Source organism: Poromitra crassiceps, assembly GCF_964638095.1.
Source record: "Poromitra crassiceps genome assembly, chromosome: 17".
Lineage (NCBI taxonomy): Eukaryota > Metazoa > Chordata > Actinopteri > Beryciformes > Melamphaidae > Poromitra > Poromitra crassiceps.
The window spans coordinates 22102007-22115832 of NC_139635.1; the positions used below are offsets into that span (position 1 = coordinate 22102007).

Below are 13826 nucleotides of genomic sequence, written 5' to 3' on the forward strand. Positions count from 1 at the left end.
ACTCAACTTTTCAGAAATTGCGACATTTGTATTTCCAGACCTGTGACAACCATGTCTTTTTACAGTGAGTTCATTAAGGTTTCATGAGCCTTGAAACTTGCCCGGCATATAATGCGTCAAGTTCAAGTCAAATATGGATTTACTTGGTTTTCATACAAAAGGAGTGAGATGTAGTGTTCTATTACATACAGGCATATATAGAGTGGAATACATGTCACTTGGTTTGATTAAATGCAAATGCTTTTACAAATTCTACAATCAAGCTGGAGAATCCTTCAGTCAGCCATACAGTATCAAACTGGAAACATCTATCCACCTTATTTTTGAATGCCCCACTGTAAAAAATAATTGTGTGTACAAGGTCCGGTTTAACGTGACTTATTGTTGCAGCTTGCCATTTCCTTTGTTATACTTTGGAGTACGTTATAAAAGTTATAAATATAGTCACGTTATAAACAACTAAACAACGCTGGGGGTCCGTATGGAAACAGTGTTACTCGAAATGGTTAAAAGTTAAATCAATTTGGTCATTCAGTGGCGTTTTACTGCCATGTAAAGTAACTAGCCGCTAGCTAGCTACTGTGTAGCCGACTACCCACAATGCATTACATTATCCCAGCACTCGAATGACATGGCTGCCACGCTTTCGAACCACCGGTACGAATGGTGTGAACTAATAATGATTCTGTGAAGCGCTTTGAGCACTTGGAAAGGCGCTATATAAATCCAATCATTATTATTATTATTGTTAGAATGGCTCTGCTGTAAAATCCTCATAGACGTTTTTTTTGTCAAGTTAAAACAGTGTAAAAATTACACCGGAAGCGGAAGAAGCACCCATCAGACATCATGGCAGCTAGAAATAAGGTGGATAGATACATAGGGTACTTGGGGCTTTGTCTTGGGTGCCGCGTCTATGTGCCGACTGGCCGCAATGCCGATAGCCCACAAGCAGAACCAGCTGAGCGAGGCGGCGTGCAGCGTGTCGGTGGACCGGCTGGAGCTAAGCTCTCCCAGCCCCCACGCCTAAACCTAACCTACCCCCACACCTAAACCTAACCTCCCCCAGACCCTAACCCTAAACCTAACCTCTCCCACCCCCCAAGCCTAAACCTAACCTCCCCCAGACCCTAACCCTAAACCTAACCTCTCCCACCCCCCACGCCTAAACCTAAGGTCGGCATTGCGGGTGGTCGGCATAGTGGGTGGACACCTTCTCTTGATGTTGTGTTTCTGTAGGGTGGGGGGATAGGGACAGGGCTAATTTTAGTTCTGCTTTACTCCTTGTACTCCTGATACCTAGTATCAGTTTCAGAATCTGTCGCAGTTTAAATATTCTATTTGGATGCAGTACTTCACAATATAGGTAGGCTATAACACAGTGGGTAATTCTACTGTAGTTTGTTTGTTGTTGAGTTAACAATATGGCGATAGAGCACATTTTTCTACTGTCTACCAGATAAAACGAGTTACTTTGAAGTACAGCAGGGCAGTCAATTGCCCTGCTGTACCCGTGGGATCACGGGTTCCTTGTAATGAATCCATGAAAGCAGAACAACAGTCTGACATGTGTTATGGTTATAGCCGTTCCAGAATCCAATGTTTACATGTACTGATGAGGCTAACTGTTCTGTCCCTGCAGCTCATCCAGCTACTCACAACCCAAAGAATGATAGCAAAAATGTGTGGCTGTCAATCTAGAAGAAGAGAAAATAAATGAAAATAGGCAGTAAAGATGACTGTTGCACATAGAATCAGAATCAGAATCACTTTTATTGCCACAGTATGCAAGGTTACATAGGAGGAATTTATATTAGTGTCATTATGCAGCGTAACGCTCATGTCAATATTCAGAGATAAAGAAATAGGAAAAACAACAAAAAGACAATCACAACATTGCAAGTGCAGTCCATATACAATATACTATATACACACGTGGAGGAGTGTTCACTAGGTATAAAATATGAGTTTAGTATTTACATGAATTTATGAGTTAAATAAATAGGCAGTGAATTTACATGAATTTACAGTCCGAGTTAAATAGGCATTAAATTAGATATGAGTTACAGTCTAAGCGGTGCACGATGTAGTTAGCAAGAGTAATGTAATGGTGTAAAGTTCTGGTAGAAGAAGCAGCTGTACTTTAAGTGTCGAGTGAAGCCCGGTGGCAAAGTGACGGGGTGTGTGTGTGTGTGTGTGGGGGTCTCATGTCAGTGGGGGGGATTCAGCTGAGTTCAGGTGGGTTCAGGAGGGAGTTGTGGGGGGTGTTGGTGGGTTCAGGAGGAGGTAGTGGGGGGTGTTGGTGGGTTCAGGAGGAGGTAGTGGGGTTTGTGGGGGGTGTTGGTGGGTTCAGGAGGAGGTAGTGGGGTTTGTGGGGGGTGTTGGTAGGGATCTTGGTAGAAGGGGTCTTACGGGCCTTGTTTGTGAGGCTGATTGCAGTTGAAAATAAGCTGTTCTTTTGGATAGATCAGTGGTTTTCAACCTGGCGGGGTGATGATTAAATCTCCCATATCAATGTTTTAATGTATCATAAAGCTATATAAACTATAAAAACGATTTTGGTGAGTAAGTGAAATCAGTGTGTGAATGTGTGCGCACTGTCGTTGGGTTGGGTAGCGGGAGGGGGGGGGGGGGTGGGGGTTCCCCAGTCTAAAGTTTTTTGGAGGTCGCGGCTCAAAAAGTTTGAGAACCACTGGGATAGATGACCTCAACTTCTTCTCGTAACTCAAAAATATGCGTCTTCCTCTACAATCCTTATGGACATACTATTGAATATGTCCATACTCCATACTATTGAATAATAATAATAATGATAACAACAATAAAAAGATTAAGTTGCATTAAGTTCCAGTTAGTAAAACAGTACAGTACAGTGTGGATTGTGCATTTGACTATTGAACAATTGCAGTATTTGGCAGTTATGGCACATTTAGTTGTATTGCACAGATCAGGTATACAATATAAAAGTGGTTTTGATCTGTAGACGGGTCGTGTGGAGTAAGTCAGAGGCTGTAACTATTGACTGACTCAGACGCTCTGAGGGAGGAGTTAAAGAGTTTGATGGCCACAGGTAGGAATGACTTCCAGGGGCCACGGTGGCGCAGTGGTAGCACTGTCGCCTCATAAGCAAGAAGGTCCGGGGTTCGATTCCTGCCTGGTACGCTGTGGGTGCTGTCCTCAGTGCCTACTGCCCAGGTGGGCTCGTCACAAGGGCCTTTTTTAACAATATTTTTATTGAGGTTTTCCAGTAATAAACATTAATAAAACTAAACTAAAATAGTCAGTCTTGGCAGCAAATCAAATGCATAAGCAGTTAAATACAAACATAGTTGTTACAACACAGTTTACAGTAGTTACAGAGAACATAAATCTTGAGTCACATGGGCTACTGCACTTTATAAACGTATTCCAGTTGCCCTGCCCCCCACCGCAGTCTTTGGCTTCATTGATAATTACCAACAGTTTGTTTCAGAAACTCCACGAAGCTCCCCCAGATGATCTAAAAATACGGCCAGCTTTCCTTTAGTAATATAAGTTAGTTTTTCCATAGCCACACATGATGACAGCTCCTTTACTAGGGATGGGTATCGTTAAGGAATTAACGATACTAGTACTCTTATCGATACTCCTTATCGATCCGGTACTTTAACGGTACTCTTATCGGTACTTTTTGTTATTTTTAAGAGAAAAAACCCAGAAACAAATGGGACTGGTTGTTGTCGGTTCTTTTTGTTATTTTTAACACGTTCACTGCCAATGACGTGTTGATACGTCAAAAAAAATCCAACGGTTGACTGCCAATGACGTGTTAATACGTCAAAAAAAAAAAAATTGACGGTGGGACGTTGATCTAACCCTTTTACATCTCTTATATAAATATTGAAGCCACCGAACGTGTACAACCCATTCCACCGACCCACTAAGTGGCGACAGTGCTCTCCATTCTAGAAAAAGCAGAGCCAAAACTGCAGGGGAACGCGCGATGAAACCATTCTTATACTGTAAAATGGATTGGCGAAAACGCTTTCGCTTTCGCGCTGATTGCTGGTGGTGGGGGATTGCAAATTTGCATAATAGATTATGGGTGCAACACACTTTGAAACACGCAGCATAAATAAGACCAGAATCGCAAAAGAAACCCCGTTTCTTGGGGTTTCTCAACCGAAACCCCAAGAAACGAGCGAGCCCATCCAGACTTGCCCAGCGGCCGCCAGCAGACAGGAGCAGCAGCAGCAGCAACTCGCTTGTGACACACCCGCTGCAGCCAAGAAGAACACACACGGAGGGAGGAGTTTGAAGTAGAGGGGGGTTTCCTGCTGTTATGGAGGAAATTACTGTTCAAAACTATTGTTTAGATGTCTGACATCTTACTGATGCCAAAAATGAATGGTTAAAGTGACTGTTCTATCGAATTTCACAAAAAGCTATTTATCTCAGCTTAAATTTTCAGACGCTGAAACCATGCTGTATTCAAGTGCTAATGCCTACATAACTACTAACTCTACAAACTAACTCTTTTAGACAGAGAAAGCACACATTCTATTAGTTCTTTTGAGATATTTTGTGTTCACAAAATCTTAGCAGAAAAGAATCCTCGGGTCTTGAAAGATGAGCCAGAATCCTCAAAAAAAACCTCTGGCAGAAGCTACCTACAGTAAAAAAAAATGGCTGGCAGTGAATGTGTTAAGAGGAGAAAGGGGGGAAAAAGAGACAAATTAGGAATAGAAATTGCTTTATTTCCTCACACGCGTAGCAAACTGCAGCAACAGCATACAGTGGGACTGGGCTGGTTCATTGTAGCTGCAGGCTCAGCTTTAACAAAAAAGTTGCAAAATCTTAATGGGTGCGTTTTTATTATTAACACATTAAGTGCCAGAGACGACCTAACTCGTCTTACATAATCCAGCGCTTAAGTGCCAAGGACGACCTAACTCGTCTTACATCGTTTTCAGTGGTTTCCACTAGCTGGCGCCCTTGGGCAATATGTGAATGTGGATCCGACCTCTCCCGCTGCCCCGGAAGTACTCTAACAAAGATTTCTATATAGGGAAGGCGGGCTCTTTGATCAGCGGGTTGTGTAGGTAAGATTGAGCGAGTAAGACAGAGACAGAATTACATAGCGATTTATATATAGAGAATTTCAGCAATTTAGCAATTTAGAGTCAGATTTAGAGCGAGTTGGTTAGCGTAGTTGATTTAGTTGTTAGTACAGTCGTAGTGTTTAGTATAGTCTTTATAAAGACTTTGTTTAGATAGATAGTTAGCGGTAGTTACAGTTAGTGTTCATTGTAGTTAGCTTAGCACATTTAGCGTTAGCGTCAGTTCATTTTAGTATTTAGCCTTTATTCTAGTTCAGTTTATTCTAGTTCAGTTTGATCGAGTTGGTAGCCGGTAGATTAGCCTTATTTCAGTTCAGTTTGAGCTAGTCGTAGCAGTAGTTTTATTTCAGTTCAGTTTGAGTTAGTCGTAGCAGTAGTTTTATTTCAGTTTAGTTGGGAGCGGGTGGCGTGTTTGTGCCATGCCGGCCAAACGCAAGCGGTCTTCGGCGGCTGCACGCAAGCGATCGGCCGATCAGAGATCACTGCTTGATTTCTTTTCCGTCCGAAACGAGCTTGTGCCGGAGACCGATTCCGAGGTCTCGGATGATGAACGGGGTGAGCCTCTGCATGTCGCGGCTGCGGCTGCAGGGCTCACGACTGAGTCCGAGTCGAGTGACCTCCAGTCTTCTCCAGACGCGGAGGATTCTGAGGAGGAGTGGGCCCCGTCGAGGAGCGAAGCTCCAGAGAGCAGTGGTAAGACGATGTTTGAGATGACTTGTGTAACTTGTGGAAATGTAATTACTATGACTATACAAAAGCCAGCAGTCAGTCAATTCATTTTACTTTTATTTCAGACTCTGAACTAGGGCTGCACGATATATCGTTTACACATCGTCATCGCGATGTGCGCATGCGCAATAGTCACATCGCAGGGCGTGCGATGTTAAAAGTAAATTAACTCGTCATTTTGCTTGATAAACTCTCACTTTAGGGGTAGCCTACTGAGTGAAATGCAGTCTCTCTCAAAGGTGAGAGATGCCCTACTACTGTACTCACTCATTTAGTGCTTAGCTTCAACACAACAAAATGGACAGAGAGCTAAATTGAATTATTTTTGCTTATGTTGCGTTGCTGACAGTAGCCCGTCGGATGTAAACGATGTGATTGCGTAGGCGGATGTGTCCACAGGTTGCAGCGCACTAGCAGGCTGGCTGCTGTAACTCAAACATGTCTGTGGAGTGGAGATATTTACTCTTGAAACACCAACAAGCAAGACAGCAACATAATATAATGACAAGAAGGCTAAAGTGATTATTACTGAGAAGTTGTCCGTGTATCACAGCAGCTCTCTCTCCCCCTCAGGCTCTGATGATGCCAGGTCCTACACATCAGGAGCGTTTTTTTCGTGCGATTAATTCCACGTCAATAATATTATCCGAACCTATATCAGTCAATGCAACCGTGCATACCAACGGCGAAGTTTCTCCGAGCGTTATTGCGGTGTTTATTTTTTCGAACCACGGTCGATTTTTCAGTAGTTCGCTTCCGACGTGTACACATCTGTGGCTGTGATTGACAGGTGGGTCAAAACTCGCATCGCAATTTCGTGCCATATATTCGCTCTTGATGTGTAAGGACCTGGGTTGAGTTAATCATACATAGCGACTCATTTACACAAAACATTTCAGTGAAAATAAAAAGACAAGAGACATATCTTGGCAATTAAATGTATATTTATTACTTTTCACGAATTAATTGTTTGTCACCAGTGCTGCTACATGTGAATCGTCGTCTCTGTCTGTACTGCGGTGCGCTCCAAAACCGGAACTCCAGAGATGCGGAGTGTACCACTTGGTAGTTTCTGGAGGGGGTTTCCGGGGGGTCAGACCAAGTGTGTAAAGTGGCAGGGGTGTTTCATTGTTGATTTATTGAAACGGTAGATTCTGGCACTCAATATTAGGGGTGGGCAATATATCAATTGTATATCAATATTGTGATATGAGACTATATGGTCTTAGATGTTGGATATGGTAAAATATGGTGATGATACGGCATACATGTTGTCTTTCCCTGGCTTTAAAAGCTGCAGTACACTAAGTGAAATGTAGGCTAGTGACATTTTTAAAGTAGAATGTCATAACTCACTCACTTTTTCATGTATGTAAGTCATGGAAATCCATTGGTCAAAATGTGTATGAACCCTGATAGATGGTGCTCTGAGGCCTACCAGTAGGCCACAGCCCAGTGGTTGAGAAACATTAAAATACATAATTTCCCCTCCAATATCAGATGGACTCCTCTACAAAATCACCCAAATCAATCTAGAAGTATTATTTTCTTTAAAATAGAGCTATTCTGGTAATCTGGTGAAAATCTCTATTTTTTCATATCGCAATATATATCGCAGGGGTGGGGAATATCGCAATGTCAGTTTTTTCCAATATCGTGCAGCCCTACTCTGAACAGTCTGAAGATGAGCCTGAGGCAGCCAGCTGTAGCGGTACTGGTGCTGCAGCCTCTGGTGCCAGGAAAATGGGTAAGAGCACACCTCAGAATCAGGTTTATTTTCACATCACAGGTTCCAGCCAGCATTCAGTACCACACATATAAAAAACACTATTTTATGGTAATTATGTATTTCTATAATTTGCAGATTGTGGCAGTGGAGCTGGAAGAGGGAAACGGCCTGCAGGTCCAGGCTGGAGTGGAGTTGACTGGGAGCCAACCCACATCCCCTTCACAGCTGAACCGGGTCATCATAGTGGTGGTGCTGCTGAACCAGTTGACTTTTTCCAGCTCTTCCTGGACGATGAGCTGCTGCAGGCTATTGTTGTCCAAACTAACCTGTATGCACACCAGTGCATCAGTCAGGTGAGCGAGGCTCTGCCACATTCGAGGCTTGGGAGGTGGAAGGACACTGATGTGGCAGAACTCAAGAGCTTCTTGGGACTATACTTCCTCACTGGGATCGTCCAGAAGCCTAAACTGGCCATGTACTGGACCACAAATGAACTGACTGCTACCCCCCACTTCAACAAAACCATGTCTCGCAACCGCTTTCAACTGCTCACAAGATTCCTCCATTTCAGTAACAATTTTGATGTTGATGGTGCAGACAAGTTGTTCAAGGTCCGGCCAGTTCTGAACGACCTGTTAGCAAAGTTCAGAGACATGTTCACACCGAGTCAAAACATTAGCATTGATGAGGGGATGCTCCTGTGGCGTGGGCGGTTGGCCTTCAAAGTCTACAACCCACAAAAACCCATAAAGTATGGGATCAAGTCCTACATCCTCTGTGACTCCCAGACAGGTTACTGCCACAACATGAAGCCGTACTGTGGTGAGCGGGCCACCCTAGGCGAGACGGTGGAGTTCCTCCTCGGGGACTTGGCAGGGCAGGGGTACCATTTGTACATGGACAATTACTACAACTCTGTTGGAATGTGTGCACAGCTGCTGGAGTGTCAGACACATGTCTGTGGCACTCTGAGGAAGAACAGGGGTGAGCCACCTGCTACCATAGTCACCAACCACACCGTGAAGCTGGGGGAAACGGTCATGCGCCACAACGGTGGCACCATGGTTCTCGCCTGGCGAGATAAAAGAATCGTGAAAATGGTCTCCACGCTGCACGACGACATGATGGAGACGGTGCAGGTCAGGCAGAAAGGCAGCACAGAGAGGGTCGCACACACAAAACCCAAGTGTGTGGCAGACTACAACAAGTACATGAATGGGGTCGACAGATTGGATCAGAACATTGCATACTATCCGTTTGCCAGGAAGACATCCAGGTGGCCCTTCAAATTTGTCATGTACATGTTTCAGATCTCTTTTTATAACGCCTTTGTTCTGTACAAAGCTAAACACCCAGCTAAACGCCAGAGAAAGTGTGAAACATTGCTGGATTTCATCCTGAGTGTTATCGGTGTATGGACCAGACCTGTGGTGGGGGGTGGCGGGGAGGAGGTGGGGGCTGGCGGGGAGGAGGTGGGGGCTGGCGAGGAGGAGGTGGGGGGTGGCGGGGAGGAGGTGGGGGCTGGCGAGGAGGAGGTGGGGGGTGGCGGGGAGGAGGTGGGGGCGGGGGCGGGGGGCAGTGACCAACCTGCAACCATGCCCCGGCGACCATACCTGGACCCTCAATGCAGGCTGGAGGTCAAGCTAGCAGGCCATGTAATGGTCCTCATACCAGCCACACCCAAAAAAGATTGCCCAACGAGGAGGTGTAGCATGTGTGCAAAGAAAAAGGTTAGAAAAGAGACACGCTACATGTGTGTCAAATGTGGGGTCTCATTACACAGGGGTAGATGCTATGAGGAGTACCACTCAGACAAGAACCTTCCTCAGCGGCGCTGGCGCTGAGTAGGTATGGGTCATAAAAATAAAAAAAAAACCAGCCAGGGATTGTTTTTGCTCTTTGTTTGATTGTTTGCTAGCTAGCAGGAATACATAAAAAAGTACCTGCCGATTTTCATGTAACTTTGTGGATGGGTGTAACATGGGCCAAGGAAGTACCCATTACATTTTGGAGCAGTTCTGGATTCGGTGTACGAGCCCAAACCGGTTTGATCACTAACCGAAAAAAACTATAAAAAAAAAAAAAACTATATAAAAAAAAAAAAAAAGCTGAGTCTGCTCTTGTTTTGTATTTATTTTGACATTTATTTATTTTATTATTTGTATTATTCCTCCATTATTGAAAACAACTATTGTTCAGATGTCTGATGTCTCACTGATGCCAAAAATAAATGGTGAAAAGTGACTGTTCTGCCTGTTTGATTGAATTTCACAAAACTACATTTTTCTCAGCTTTCCTTCTCAGAGGCCAAAACCATGCTGTACTCAACGGCTAATATCTACATAACTACTAACTCTACAAACTAACTCTTTTAGACAGAGAAAGCACACATTCTATTAGTTCTTTTTAGATGATTGGTGTTCACGAAGTGTTAACAGAAAAGAATCCTCGGCTCTTTTAAAATGAGCCAGAATCGTCAAAAACACCCCTGGCACAACTTACCTACAGGAATGAAAACATGGCTGGCACCCAATGTGTTAATGTAAATATCCTAAAATATCCTTCTACGACACTGTGCCAATACAGTACCAACATTCAGCTAGGGAAACTGAAAGCATAATACAAATAAAGCAAGACAGTATCTGTCTGCTGCACTTCCCCCCAAATCACTAAATACCCCCCCTGCTCTGAAAGTAAAATGTCTGAACGACAACTGAGATGATGAGTTGATGACCGTCACCTGACGATTTATATCAGACTGGATTTATGATGATTAACACACCCAAACCGTTGGGAAATGTTTTACACTCTTGTCTTAATCATTACCACGTTCACATTATGTATTATGTTACCTGATGAGGTAGACTGGGTAACAGCAGCCGTGGCATCATTGACAGGAGATGATGGAGGGCGAGCTAGCTTGTCAAAAACGGTGCATTTCTCCGTTTGAATGTGATGCACTTTGGCTAAGTGTTTAGACAAATTGCTCGTGTTTCCACCTTTACTAGGTTTTATTGCACTTGTGACAACGTGAATTGTCACCATCGACTCGAGTGAAGTACAACCACACTTTAGACCGCTTCGTTCTTTCAGCCATTCTTAACGTGTGCTGTGCTCAGTTGCATGTCTATTGACCATCTGCCTGCCTGCCTTCCTTGTTCCCTGCATGTGTGGTGTGTGCTGTAAGGCACGCCCAGCAGCCCCTCCCCTCTCTCAGTCCTCACTCCACTCCTCTCATCTCGGCTGCACTGGCAGCAGCAGCTGTGTCTCTCTCGTCTGACGGAGAGCGCAACGCGGAAAAGATTATCCCTTTTCTCGTTCGGAAATCGCAAAAAACACATCATAAGCCTGTCTTACGGAGTTGGTGAGATAAAATGTGCAAGATAACGTAACGTTTATTTAGCAATTATATAGCCTATAGAGGAAATCTATTTTCTTAATTTCTCCACTCCAGACAGTACCGATAAGAGAACCGTTAACGTGAAAGCTTATTGATCCTCCGGTATCCCGAAATCCGGCCCCGGGGCCAGTTTGATACCGGGTCTCGGTACCCATCCCTATCCTTTACTGGTTTATACTTAGTTTGTTCAAAAGGGCATTTCTGAGATTCCCTGCGTACCAACACGAGGGTCGCAGGTTCACACCCCTGGCTGAATGACCTCCGAGGGCCTTTCTGTGAGTTTGCATGTTTTCCCCGTGCGACCCTGGGCTTTCCTCCAGATAGGAACCCCTCTGCTAAACACATGAATGACTTCCTGAGGCACTCTGTGGTGCATCTGGGTGGGATGAGTCTTGCACTGAAAGTGCTCCTGTGTTTGTTCAGCTCGTCCTGAAGTCGGCGGGTAGGTTAGTTTGTCACCCCTTCAGTTCATCAGTCTACAAACCATTCATCAGTGCATCAACCATGCATCATACATACTGATCATCTTCCATCTATTCTTCTATCCATTGACTTGTTCACTCAATCATACAGTAACTCTAGACTCTACTCTTTTCGTTTTTGCTCCAAGTGAAATGTTTTATGGTCACTTACGATTCAGTAGGTCACGGGTAGGGCTGGGTATTGGTTCAAATTTCAAGAATCGATTCGATTCCGATTCACAAGGTTCCGAATCGATTAATCCCGATTCGATTCGATTCCGATTCGATTAATTTCAATATCGATTTGGTTAGTGATACTAAAACATGTTTTTGAGCTGTAACCTGAATTACATGACTGTCCAGTTATGTAACACAGGAGTTCCCAACCTTTTTTGCGGCAAGGACCGGTAGATACATGGGGAAAAAAAGTTGCGGACCGGTTATCAATTTGAATGGTTTTAGTTACACATACCGTATATTTACTCACCAGGTGGTGACAAAGTAAATAACAGCCTTTTCATCTGTCAATAAAGACACTTTCACAATTATGTACAGTGATTTGATTTCAGCCTATATAATTTCTAAAAGTAGATATTAATGTTTGTTTTTTTTATAATAAAAGAAAATCGATATCTGGACATATGAATCGATATCAAAGGATTAAAATAAAAATCGATTTAAAATCGGAGAATCGATTTTTTTAACCCAGCCCTAGACACGGGCTGGCTTGGTTCCAGCCTTAAAACTCGTTAAATAAGGATTTTTCGAAATGTCTATGGAGAAAATGAATGGGGAACTCTCTCTCCCGGGGCTGGAAACATCACGGAAAGTCACATGACTGTTGAGCTCCATTGTGTCCATCCTGTGTCCTCATCTCCATAATATTCTTCTTCTCCTTGCCCGGCCACGTTTAATTCGTTCATTTTATTCCTCTCTTACAGTAACTCCCTGCCTCTCTTCTCCTCTCTTCCCTGCCTCTCTGTTCTTTGCCGTAGGAACGTACCAGGGCCAGTGGACCGGCGGGATGCGCCACGGCTACGGCGTCCGTCAGAGCGTCCCGTACGGCATGGCCACCGTCATCCGCTCGCCGCTCCGCACCTCCCTGGCCTCCCTGCGCAGCGAGCAGAGCAACGGCACGGTGCTGCACGACAGCCTGTCGGACACGCCGGTCGGCACGCGCGGCGGCTTCGTGCTCAACTTCCACTCGGACGGCGAGGAGAAGAAGAAGGGCCTCTTCCGCCGCGGCTCGCTCTTCGGCAGCCTCCAGCGGCTACGCAAGTCGGACTCGCGCTCGTCCATCTCCAGCAAGCGCAGCTCGGCGCGCAGCGACACCACCATGAGCCGCATGTAATGCCCATTTAACTTGCACTGTAACTTCATATGTAACACATATACTGTAATGCCTATTTAACTTGGACTGTACATGAATATTAAACACATATAATGCCTATTTAACTTGGACTGTAACTTCATATTTAACACATATCATTCCTATTTAACACATATAATGCCTATTTAACTTGGACTGTAACTTCATATTTAACACATATCATTCATATTTAACACATAGTCAAGTTTAAGTCAAGTTTATTTATATAGCCCTAATTCACAAGCATGTCTCAGAGGGCTTCACAGAAAGTATGTCTAGCTGATTCTAGCTAACACACAATAACAAGAATATACAGAATAAAGATAACATTTGAACATTTGAAGAAAACAGGAGAGTGGAGGAAGGAGGGAGAGGGAGGAGGGAGGAGAGGGGGGAGGTGGGGAGAAAATAGGAAATGTGGGGAGGTGGGAGGGCGCAGGGGAAGGAGAGCAGTGGGAATGTGAGAGAGGGGAGAGGACAGAGAGGAGGAGAGAACAGAGAAGGAGAGGTGGAAGGGTACAGGGGAGGTAGAGTAGAGGTAGGGTCTAGGGTGGAGGGAGGGAGGAGAGGGGGGAGGTGGGGAGAAAATAGGAAATGTGGAGGAGGAGAGAACAGGGGAGGAGAGATGAGGGTGCAGGGGAGGGAGAACCAGGGTAGGGATAGGGTCTAGGGTTGAGGGAGGGGAGGGAATAGGATACGGGCCCGGATTAGGGCGAGGGTGGGGAGAAATGGGAAATGTGGAGGAGGAGAGAACAGAGAAGGAGAGGGTGCAGGGGAGGGAGAGCAGGGGGAATGTGAGAGGGAGGAGAGGGCAGAGAGGAGGAGAGAACAGAGAAGGAGAGGTGGGGGGGCGCAGGGGAAGGAGAGCAGTGGGAATGTGAGGGTACAGGGGAGGTAGAGTAGAGGTAGGGTCTAGGGTGGAGGGAGGGAGTAGGATACGGGCCCGGATTAGGGCGAGGGTGGGGAGAAAATGGGAAATGTGGAGGAGGAAAGAACAGAGAAGGAGAGGTGGGAGGGTGCAGGGGAAGGAGAGCAGGGG

General features: G+C 45.0%; 1 protein-coding gene across 1 annotated transcript in view; it reads left to right on the plus strand.

Annotated features, from left to right (window-relative positions):
• The window catches only part of LOC310791727 (junctophilin-1-like), a gene marked incomplete at both ends in the record, with an annotated part of 55948 nt that overhangs the window by 17865 nt on the left and 24257 nt on the right, over positions 1-13826 (plus strand). Inside the window, one exon of the mRNA XM_083653382.1 lies at positions 12414-12765. Within this exon, the coding sequence (XP_083509508.1) occupies positions 12414-12765 (352 nt within the window). The remainder of the gene's footprint in view (positions 1-12413; positions 12766-13826) is intronic.